The 11,509-nt window shown below is 31.5% G+C and overlaps 2 protein-coding genes across 6 annotated transcripts; one reads left to right on the top strand and one right to left on the bottom strand.

Moving 5' to 3' along the window:
• The first annotated feature begins 8 nt into the window (after window positions 1-8).
• On the top strand, window positions 9-4,604 carry LOC108457458 (uncharacterized). 5 transcript variants are annotated; one of them, XM_053019539.1, is made up of 8 exons: window positions 10-156; window positions 1,196-1,513; window positions 1,580-1,792; window positions 1,890-1,971; window positions 2,091-2,157; window positions 3,028-3,213; window positions 3,324-3,381; window positions 3,849-4,604. In XM_053019539.1, exons 2-8 carry the CDS (start codon window positions 1,240-1,242, stop codon window positions 4,037-4,039), a joined length of 1,071 nt encoding a protein of 356 aa, XP_052875499.1. In that variant the 5' UTR covers window positions 10-156; window positions 1,196-1,239; the 3' UTR covers window positions 4,040-4,604. The 5 variants fall into 5 exon arrangements, 4 of the variants coding, with proteins under 4 accessions (XP_052875500.1, XP_052875499.1, XP_017612023.1 ...); XM_053019541.1 differs by having other exon boundaries at window positions 16-156; window positions 1,196-1,439; XM_017756534.2 differs by having other exon boundaries at window positions 1,196-1,792.
• Window positions 4,605-8,876: 4,272 nt separating this feature from the next.
• Window positions 8,877-10,728, bottom strand: LOC108454401 (transcription initiation factor TFIID subunit 8-like). Its single transcript, XM_017752850.2, has 2 exons — window positions 10,457-10,728; window positions 8,877-10,365 (listed from the first exon to the last, which is right to left on the bottom strand). The coding sequence occupies exon 2, from the start codon at window positions 10,323-10,325 to the stop codon at window positions 9,192-9,194; it is 1,134 nt and encodes a 377-aa protein (XP_017608339.1). The 5' UTR covers window positions 10,326-10,365; window positions 10,457-10,728; the 3' UTR covers window positions 8,877-9,191.
• Between the last annotated feature and the right edge of the window lie 781 nt (window positions 10,729-11,509).

Below are 11,509 nucleotides of genomic sequence, written 5' to 3' on the forward strand. Positions count from 1 at the left end.
CGTTTACAGGTAGCTTAAACCCAAAGTAATAATGAGAGGGGGCGGTGGGTAGATAAAAGAGAAAAGTAAGATCTATAGGATATTAATAAGTCGTTTATCTTTTTCTACAAAATCCCAATCTCTGACGTCAGCAACTGAATCCCATTTCTCTAAAAGGTCTGTTCTTCTTCTTCTTCTTCTTATTCTTAATATCTGCTTTCTTGGTTTTTAACATACCCTGTGTTAGTTTTTATGGGTCTCTCTCTGTGTATTTTAAGTGTTGTTACATGTTTTGTCTTAAGCTTTAATTCTTTGTTCTAAGAACGGATTTGCTATTGTAATCACGGAAAAGCCTGGAATTTTGTGTTGAGGCAAAGATAAAATTAAAAAGAATTTGGGGGCAGAAGATTATTTTTTTTTTGTGTGTTCAAATGATTGACTTTTTGGAGAGGATAGAAATGCAATTTGTTTTCGTTAAAATGGACTAAATTAAACTGTTAATTTTTGAAAGGGATTAAAAGTGCAATTATACCATTTAACCCTGGCTTCCACCCTGATTGGAGTATAATTATTTTTTATATACACCACAGCAGTGGAGTTCAAAAACTATTTGTTTTACCAGATTTATGCACTTCTATTTGTTCATGTTGGTTTAACTATGGTAAGAAACCCAATGTTGAGTTATACTAAGTTTGTATAGTTAGATAAATCAACAACTAAAAGGTATAACTATGTTCCTCCGACTCATCATTATCCTTGAACTATCTTTGTCCGACTTATATAAGGGTATGCCCCTTTAAAATTATGGAAGAATACAAAAAATTGATCCTTAGTCCAAGCAACATGGGGGTATAATATAACTCTCCATACTTGAATCTTAGGTGCAAAAGCTGGTTGGACTGTAATGTTTTTGCTAGGTCATGTGAGTTTATAAACTTGGAAAATATGGATGTGTTCTGTAGATTGTTCACAATTTAACTGGATGACTTGAGTTAGAATATGTATTTTAGCATTTAGACTTTTTTTGTATTTTAGACTCTGGGTATGGGAGACTGTTTGCCTAGATATCCAATCCATTGAATTGTTTGGTTGTTCCCAAATAACGAAGAGAAATTTTTATGTGGAATCATGAATGGTTAACTAATAGCGCCGAGCATGAAGTTTGCATGTTATATTAATAAGTTTGCTTGATCATGTCATTTGATACTTATTGCAGGCCCCTATCAAAAAAGGGAATGAATTGAGGAGGTTGGAGGAAACATGGAGGCTGACTTGATTAAGGAAAATGATAGAAAACGATCATTGCATGAAAACCATGGGTTTTCAACTAATTCTGATTCTTTCTCGATAGCCAATATTGAAATGCAAGGTAGCTTTGTAGAATTAAATGAGTCGCAAGCTTCATTTGTGGGAACTTTCGAGACAGGCAAGGATGCAGCCCAGATTTTTTCAGAAACAAGGTCAGCGATTACAAAGAAAAGCAAGTTTAGGAAAAGGATGGAGCAGCTTGATTCCTCGGACTGTAGTGATCAAAGTCAGATTGATAAGCATCCTGAGGAAGTTGGCCTTACTAACACTGATCAAACGAATACTGTTTCAGGTCCAACTCTATCGGATGAAGGGAATAGTGAAGAAAAGATTGATTCATTTGATGCAAATGAAACAAGTGATGTATCTCTTGCTATTGTTAAACCTCCTGTTAGTCAATCGAGGAAAAAGCTGCTTGTTCTTGATTTGAATGGGTTACTTGCCGATATAGTCTATAATCCTCCAATTGATTACACTCCAGATGCACTCGTTGCAGGACGGGCCAGTAAGAACTTGGTTTCAGGAACTTTATATGCTTGTTAATGCTTTTTACATTCTAACTATTTTTAAAACTAATTGGAAATTTGCTTATTTTCTTCCAGTTTTTAAGAGACCCTACTGTGATGAATTTTTGAAGTTCTGTTGTGAGAGGTTTGAAGTTGGTATCTGGTCTTCAAGAAACAGGTACTTCTCATTTTTTTTTCTTTTGGAAACAAATAATTTATTGCCTTCTCTTAGTGCTAGATTGTTGCCATGGAGAATTGATGTATCATCTTAGTTGCTGGAATTTCGAACTTTCGCAGGAAAAATGTGGAAAGATTTATTGATTTTCTGATGGGAGATATGAAACAAAAATTGCTGTTTTGTTGGGTAATTATGGCCTGTTTCATTTTACTTTCTGTTAAACCATGCAATCTGCATAATTCTTCTTTATATTTTTGTTTTCTCTCTTCTAAGTCATCTTTGATAGCATCGCCTTGTCGTTATCCATAGTTAAGAAAATGTTCAAGCTAAAAGCAGTCAAGATTGATGGTTGCCACTAACAAGAGTGAAGATTGAATCTTCAAGCTGTTTAACCTTTGATTTTTATTTTCAGAAAAGAAAAGAGAAGGCCTGCTTGGTCCCTTTACCTAAGAAAATGCTCTTCCTGATTGGTATTCAATCACCAGCAAGAGTAAAGATTGAATCTTCGAGCTGTTTAACCTTTGCTTTTGTATTATCAGAAAAAGAAAGAAGAAAAAAGGCCTGCTTGGTGCCCATCTAAGAAATTACTCTTGCTGATTGATATTCGATCACCAGCAAGGGTAAAGATTGAATCTTTGAGCTGTTTAACCTTTGCTTAGAATTCTCAGGAAAAGAAAAGGAAAAAAGGCCATCTTGTTGTCCGTGCCTAGAAAATGCTCCAGCTGATTGGTGGTCAACCACTAGCAAGAGCAAACATTGAATCTTCGAGTAACAAAATTCAATTTCCTTAGTTTCAGGATTAGTTGCTTTTCTGACACCATTTTATATAAGAGCTAAGATAAGAGATAGCATGAGAAGATATTGAGTGCCTACGTAGTAAGGCCGTGCTTGAACAATTCATGAAGTAATATGTCGTAATTCTTGAAGATTATTTGGGTAAATACAAATGTACTGGTCTAATTTCATTCATGCTTTTTGCATCAACTACGATTATATGCAATAAACTGGGAACAGTACCAATTCTGATTCATTTGCTTTATGCACAATATTTATTAGGATTCGTCTTACTGCACCACTACACAATTCAATACTCTTGGGCATAAATATAAGCCCTTGGTTTTTAAAGATTTGAGGAAGCTTTGGGAAAAACATGACCCTGATCTTCCATGGGAGAAGGGATATTATAACGAATCAAACACGTTGTTGATAGATGATTCTCCCTACAAAGCACTGCTTAATCCCGTAAGTTAACGGACTACTTCATTTTGTTTTATTTTTATTTTCCGTTGTCTTCCTAATATAGGTCCCTGATATATATATATTTTTTTTCGATTTTCTACTAATCTTTGCAGCCACATACTGCAATATTTCCTCATTCATTCAAGTTCGACATGAAGGATAATTCATTAGGTAAAAGAACTTCTGGAATTATTTACATTTGTGGTAAAAGTATTATGAAGGCTCTAGGAGTCAAATTGTATTTTACCCCCTCTATACAAAAAATGGGCAAATTAGTCCCTATACATTAGATTAAAAAGCAAATTAGTCCTTTTTGTTAACAATTTCATTTATTTGTACCAGTAAAAACTGGCGTGGTTGATAGAATAACCAGGCAATAACACGTCGTGTGCCACGTTTACCTCATGCTAATGTCTAGGGACCAATTTTAACAGTAGAAATGGATGAAATTTTTAGAATGACTAATTTGTTGTTTGATCTACCGTATCGGGATTAATTTGCCTAATTTTTTAGTAAAGGAGGAAAAATGCAATACAACTCTTAGTACAAGGGCCTCTATGGTACTATTACCTAGTTTTGTCAAGTTCCATCATTTGAAAAATGTTGAATAACTTGGTTCTTTTTTGTATGTATTTCAGGTGACGGAGGTGATCTTAAAGTTTACTTGGAAAGACTAGCTTCAGCTGATAATGTACAGAACTTTGTCGAGCAAAATCCACTTGGTCAAATAGCCATCACTGAAAGAAGCCAAGATTGGGGGTTCTACAGCCAAGTTATTGATACATGTCTTCAGTCCGAACTACAAAATGATGTGGGTCTTCCAACTTAACTTCTAGTTCAGTTTCTGTTAATCTGAAATGAAATTTCAGCATAAGTAACTTACATGAAAAAAAGAAAAAAGGGGGGGGGGAGGAAAAAAAATACAGAAACCCTAAAAACCAAAGGCCTAGGGTGGATTCATTGCTAACTTTTTGCTTTGTCTTTGTTCCATGCTTATATAATTTGGTATTTTTGTTGGATCACTTTGAGCTGGTTACCATTATACCTTTTCCAGTTTTTTTTCTTAAGTGTACAATATTTTTCTTTCTGGTTACTTCAGTGGAGCAAAATACGAGTTGTGACCTGGCTGTTACATTGTTATTATTTTTCCTTTTGGGATAATAAGTTTATGTACTCATTGAGATTGACATAAGTGAGATTTAAAGGATGGTGATCCTATAAAACAGGGTCATCTTGTTGTTTATTGTGGGTTATTATAATGTATCATTGGAACCTTAATACTTGGTTTCTTTTTTTCCTATTCAGTCAGATTGCTTTAAGATGAGTTTCCATTGATGAACTCAAAGAAATGTATATTATGCATGGATATAGTTGGATTTGTGTTGAGAACAGAATATTTTCAAGTCAAATGTCCATCCAATTATCCTCGTGTTCTTGTTTTAGTCACCTAATTTTAAAATTTTAGTATAATAATGAAAAATCTTTTTCTAATTGGTATAATTGAATTCGTTTTTATTTTGGTTACTTCGCAGATAAATTGATAACAAAAAGCTTCTTTTCTAATTGGTATAATAATATATTTAGTCTTCAATACTTACATATTTTATCAATTTAGTCTTAATTTTAAATAATTCTATAAATTTAACTATTTATTTCTCAACTTCCTAGCCAAAGTTTTCACCTTTTAAATTCAATAAATAGTTATGAACACTCGTCATTCTAGCAACATTACTCCTCCGAACACTAATCATAACGGTGGTTTATGGGAATTATGTACTTCTTAAATAATTTTAGAACAAAAATAATTATAATCTATACATATAATTTAGTTTTCGGTGGTTTATGGGAATTATGTACTTCTTAAATAATTTTAGAACAAAAATAATTGCAATCTATACATATAATTTAGTTTTCTTAATTTTACTGGTATATTTCATATAAATAAATAAATAAATCAACGTATGTAACATGGTATCAAAAACAAAGACATGGTTGCTACATTTGTTTCAAGACCAGTTAAACTAAAATCCAACGTCAAATCTTATTCAAGGAGAAGAGATCATTACTATAGGTATTACAGCCAATCCTTGTAGCCATATAAATATTAGGTTATATGAGTTTATCTACAAGTAGAAATTGAAAAAGTGAAGGTATTCAAATTACAATTGTATTACTTGGTTAAACATAGTAAAGTTGTAATTAAATTATTTTTTATTTTCATTCTCTCTCTTTTACTTCTTTTTCATGTTTTTCCCATTCTTTTCTTTTTATTTTCTACTCTCTTCCCCACAATTTTTATTCTTTCTTTTTCCCATTAATGTGGAAGGAAAGAAAAAACCATGGGTAGTTTTTAGAAGAAGCGCGATGGAGAGACAGAATGAAAATTAAAAATAATTTAATTTAATTTTTTTTAAAATTTCATGTAAGTGATAATATAAATTTAAAATGCTATAAAAATATAAATTTAAAAATGACATACTGTGGGTTTTATTGGTTGAAGTCATTATTTTAATGCAGATAACAGTAGAGACTCATAATGGTTACGAAATTATAATTTAAGTACATAGTTTGACCAAAAAAGCTTGAATTAAAATTATTTTAACCATTCATTTAATTTTTGTTTCTTGTAACCCTTCAATTTGTGTTTTTTTGTCAAATCACTTTAAAATGGATAGAAAAATTAACATTATTATTAACGTGACATACATATGAATTGCTATATATATGTGATGCCAACATTTTGATTAATTTTAAAATTTTAATAAATATTAATAAATATTTTTATAATTTTTAAAATTATTTTAAAATATTTTTATAATTTTTTAATTTTAAAATTACAAAAATTAATTAAATGTTGATATATCATTCGCTTGGCGATCTACATGTAAATCACATCAATAAAGTTGAAAAATAAACTTTTTCATCTATTTTGAGTGATCTGACAAAATACACAAGTTTAAGGGTTAAATGAAATGGACGATTGAGTCTTAACTTGATTCGCATGGGCATTGTTGCCAATACAAGAGGATGTGGGTTCGAGTGCGTTGAAGCACATTATCCTTTATATATGGATTGGGAAGAGGCTATGGACAGTTCTAGATATTATATTAAAAAATAGTTAAAATAGACAAAATTAAAAGAAGACCCACACCTGTTTTCTCATAGTTTCACAATTGTGTCCTTGTGTATTTAAAGAAAAATAAATAGCTGGAGCAAGATCAGGGGCGAAGCCCAAAATATTTTTTAGGGGTCAAAATTAAATTGTAATTCTTATGATAGTAAAAATACAATTTCACCATTTGAATAACCTATATCTTTATAATTTTTAAATAATCAAATCAAATTTTTATCATTTTTAGGAAGATCAAAGTGTAATTTTATCTTTATTAATTTAAAATTTTCAAATGGTCTAAATAAATAAAAAAATTCTATTTTAGAGGGTCGAGGCCCCTGTCAACCCCCTAACTACAGCCTTGAGCAAAGATGAAGCGAAAGATTTAGTAGTTTCTATACTGTGTAGTTAACAGGGTTGGACTAATATTTTATCAAATATTTCTAAAAGCAAAGAATGAAATCACAAAATAATATTCAAATACAATCAACTCTATTTATAACGGTTTCATTTGTTTGTCAAGATTTTGTCTATTATAAAGAGATAGTTGTTATAGACATATAACAACATATTGTTACAAAAAAGTGAGAATTATGTTAGATAAAAGAAAGCAAAAATCAAATCAACAAAATTAAAAGGACACATAGAAGGTGTTTGCATTATTGCTTCTATACATATTTTATTTCACATTATTTCACATGATTAGTTATGAAACTCATAGATCTAACAAATTCAAATAATTAATTTATCATGAGCTATTAAATTCAAGTAACCAATTTATAAATTTATGATATTTGAATTCATAAAACAATATTTAATTAGAAAAGTTAATAAAATATGATTAATATGATTAATTTTGGGTTTGTCTTGTACTGATAAAAACACTGAAACAAGCAGTGCACTATGCTAAGAAACTATTGCTTTCACTCTCTTGATCTTAACATACATCGTAATGGTTATTATGTTATTCGAATTTAAGTGTAAATGTTAGATACAGATTCGAGTATGTTAGGCGTCAAACATTGGTACTTCATGAGAATAAAAAACAAACAAACATGGAAGTGTCCATCAGGGGCACATTCAAATTTTTCAGGATTTATGCAGAATATAGAAATTTGAAGAAAAATGATGAGTTATGGTAACATAACTCACTAGTCTAACAGTAACTCTAAAATGCGCACATGAAAGCATCAAGCTTTTTTTTTTTTTTTAGTTTATACATAAATCAGAACGTGGGTTAATGCATCATATGCGATTCCAGGCAACTAACAAGATAGTAATCATTATGCAGTAAAAATATCATGGAAATCCCTGCATTAAAAATTAGATTGTATTTTACCCCTTTTACTTAAAAAGTGAATAAATTAATCGCTATATATTATATCAAAAAACAAATTAATCATTTGTTAAGTTTTTCATCATTTTTATTACGAAAAATTAATATAACTGACAAAATAACCAGACAGTTACCATGTGTATCTCATTTTGACGTACATGCTCCAATTTTTAACAGTAAAAATGGATAAAAATTTTAACAAAATGACCAATTTACTTTGTGATCTATCATATAGGGATTAATTTGCCCTTTTTTAAAAAAAAATGAAAAAACGTAATCTAATTCCTAATACAAGAGCTTCCATAGTACTTTACCATCATTATGTTTATTACCTAGCCTCACCATTCAGCTTTAGTCTGCCAACCATATACTATGTTACTCAAATATGTCCCACACGAGCTCCCAAAAATTTCATGTGTTTTTAGGGTACTAGGACTGTATCCCAATGCTCATGTCTAAGCATATGTTGAACAAGGATATTTAAGTTAAAAGTAAGATAGTCATAACTAGTCATTAGAGGTTATCATCAACATGTCAACAAAACAACTGAACAAGGCCATTCAATATGAAATAGAGATTCATCCTATAGTGTAGATCACAATTATATCTTATTCGTCAACCAATTAAAATTCAGATTCCATATTATTCCATATTATTTATAGGCTAAATGCTTAAATTGAAGCCAAGTTGCTTATATAAGGATCGAACCTTTCAAAATAATCATATAATGCCCTAACCTGAATAAAAAGTGCTCAAATGAAGGTTAAACCTTTCAAAATGGTCAAACAAGGACCAAATCTTCTCAAAAATGCTAAAATAAGGATCAAACCTTTTCGATAGTGCTCAAATAAGTGCTTCTCAAATGACGTATATCAAGTTTCAAATAATGTTTTTATTATTTGCTTTCTTTTCAAGCAACATCTGATTCAATTTTTATGTATTTTATTCTAAAAGCGGCAGCTTTCACCTAATTTTTACAAAAATTGGGTTGACGTGAGTGAAAAGTTCTTATTTGAACACTCTGTAAAAGTTAGGCCCTTATATGACCACTTTGAAAGGTTTGGCCCTTATATGAATAACCCCTAAAATGTTGGGTCCTAGTTTGAGGATTTAGCCTTATTTATAATAATGTACAACATGATTCAAGTTAAAGAAAGATTGTAGCAAATAATAACTGTTCTCCAACTTCCGTTTCAACTTAAAAATTCAGAAAGCAAGTGACGCCATAATCTGCCTTCATTAATAACAAATAGCAATACAATATGGTACAAAGCTTTAACAATTGCGAGCATAGTGTACATATGGAGATTCAGGTTGAGTGAGAAAACCGATTAATCCATGATCAGACAAAGACATGAAGAAAAAACACAAGATTCTCAATTAGAACTAATCATGGAAAATGTTATGTCCATACCTCGAGAAATTTGTCAAAGCTGGAGACTTCTCTATGGTTGTTTTCACTGACCATTTCTAGATTGGTCACCAAGAAGTCTACAAAGGATGATAACAACAAACCTAGTTTACAATTGAATCTTATTCCTTGGAGCTTTCTACAGATTCTTTCAGAATTTTTTCCACTCGTCTTTTCTTGTCATCCTTTTCATTATCATTTCCAAACCACGAGGCAATCTTCAGAAGGTCCTCCTCATTCTGTGAATTTAAATCCGACATTGTGCCTAAGGATTTCTTTCCAATTCCAATCTTAAAACGCACTGTAGGCCTCTGATCATAAAGAAGCTTCTTCTTTACATTGTCAGAATCACATAACCCACTCTTCATTGCTTCAATGGCAGGAGCAAATGTCTCCAACACAGAAACATGGTTTCCCACATCGACATGAACTGGATTTCTCAAAGCCACTTCATTTGAAAGCTTAGTTGGAAGAACAACCGATGACACTTCCTTTTCCCCAACATGCAAAGGTGCAGCAAGATACGGATTACTCTCAGTAGCAACATATCCACTACCATGTGAAGAACCTCCTTTATTTTCATTATGAGCAAACCGCAACTGCAAATTCAACAATGACCGATCCATATTCCTTTCAACCCTTTCTAACTCAGACTCAGTCTTCTTCCCATTAGAAACACCCATTGTTTCATTCTCTACACTCAACCGAGTCGCATAAGTCTCAGGATCAGGAAAAGCAGGCAACCAACTCGGTATATGCTCCCCAGGAGGATCTTCTCCTTTTTCCCAAAAACTCCCAGTTTTTGCCGACTCTTTAACAACCGGGAATCCAGGAACATCATAAGCAAATGGGATAAAATCCGAAACACCGACAAAGTGAGTAATATCCTTAACTACCCCTGAACTAACAACACAGCGGTCAACATCGGACGCGCCGGAGAATCCTAAATTTGATCCTAAATCTTCTAACCCATGAATAATGTCAAACACATTCCCTTCCACTCTCCCGGCTAAATTAGCACTAAGATTCGCAGTTTTCCCTATGCTGTAAATATACCTAACACTAATATCAGATAATGTTTCTAAAGCAGAGAGATGAAAACCCTGAAACCCTACGCTTTCACATAGTTGCGCCACTGCAACCTTCGCGATTGCTAGGGCAAAATCGTCACTTTTGCTACCGAATTTGTAAGACTTTGGCCGTTTTTGTGAATTGTCATGTTCTTTTTTTCTATTCTCCAAACACCCATTGTTCATGTTCAATAATTCTTCCTCATATCATTTCATGTTCATTTATCTAAAGAAATCAGAACAAAATTATTAAAACAATAGAAAAAAGAAGAAATATCCGGAAAGAATTAAAAGAGAAATGGAGGCCGAAAGCTTACCTTTTTTTTTTTTTGTTGTTGACGGTTGATAAATTGAAGCGGGTATTTGGGGAAATTAGGGTTTGAAATTAGAATCTTAGGTTTCAAAAGTTGGGTGATTTAGATTTAGATTAAAATCCTTGGAGATGGAGGATTTGGTCGTTAGCTTTTATAAACGGAAAGAAGAGATGGTGTCGGAACTATGAAGAGCAGTGATTGATATCTAGAATTTACTCTCTTCAAATTTCAGCCCACGAGTTTCAGGTGTCAATTTTTCTTTTTAATAATTTTATTATAAGTTGTAATAAATTTTTTTTTTTTTACACGTGATTCATTCCACTGAGTAAACAGAAATCAAATTCGTTGATATTAAGAGAAGACTTTTAATAAATTGAATTTAAGAAAAGACTTTTATTCCTAAAATCAATTTCGGTAAGTTGATTTAAATTTTGGGAGTTTGACTTAGAATAAGATATAGGATGTACGTTCTCAACTTATAAATAGAAGAATAATACGTTTCAGTGCACTCAAACTCACGTCCTCTTGTATTGACAATAATACTTATACCAATCGAGTTAAGACTCAATCGACCTATTCGTTAAAAAAATAGCCCAAATATAAAATTAACGAATATGTAGTTAATTGTAATTTAATTATTGTGTATGTGATTTGTTGATGAATTATTTCTAAACTGTTGGGTGTTGAATAGTATTGAATGAGTCATTGACTATGGTAAAAGAATTTATTATTCTTGATGTTTTAAGCTAATCTTCTTAAGATTGGACTATGTATGTACCATGAAATTGTAACAACAACAATTAACATTTGATTGTACTGGAAACAAGAAAGGGAATCTATTTTGTGCTTTTACATTTTGGGCTAATTCAAATTCAACCCTAACAATTTATTATATGTGCAATCAAGCCTTTGTTGGTAGTTTTACTTGTTCAATTTAATCATATTGTTAATTATTTTAATTAATTGTTAGTTGATATTGATTTTTTTGTGAGATTAATTGATGAATTCATGTTATTTGTTTGTTCATGAGTATGAATTAAATTTGATTTTTAAAAT

Source organism: Gossypium arboreum, chromosome 9 (genome assembly GCF_025698485.1).
Source record: "Gossypium arboreum isolate Shixiya-1 chromosome 9, ASM2569848v2, whole genome shotgun sequence".
NCBI lineage: Eukaryota > Viridiplantae > Streptophyta > Magnoliopsida > Malvales > Malvaceae > Gossypium > Gossypium arboreum.

Coding starts and splice junctions, on each gene's coding strand:
- LOC108457458 (XM_017756534.2), top strand. CDS start 1,240: ATGGAGGCTGACTTGATTAAGGAAAATGATAGAAAACGATCATTGCAT. Junction 1,972..2,090: donor ATCTGGTCTTCAAGAAACAG/GTACTTCTCATT, acceptor GAACTTTCGCAG/GAAAAATGTGGAAAGATTTA. Junction 3,382..3,848: donor CATGAAGGATAATTCATTAG/GTAAAAGAACTT, acceptor TATGTATTTCAG/GTGACGGAGGTGATCTTAAA.
- LOC108454401 (XM_017752850.2), bottom strand. CDS start 10,325: ATGAACAATGGGTGTTTGGAGAATAGAAAAAAAGAACATGACAATTCA.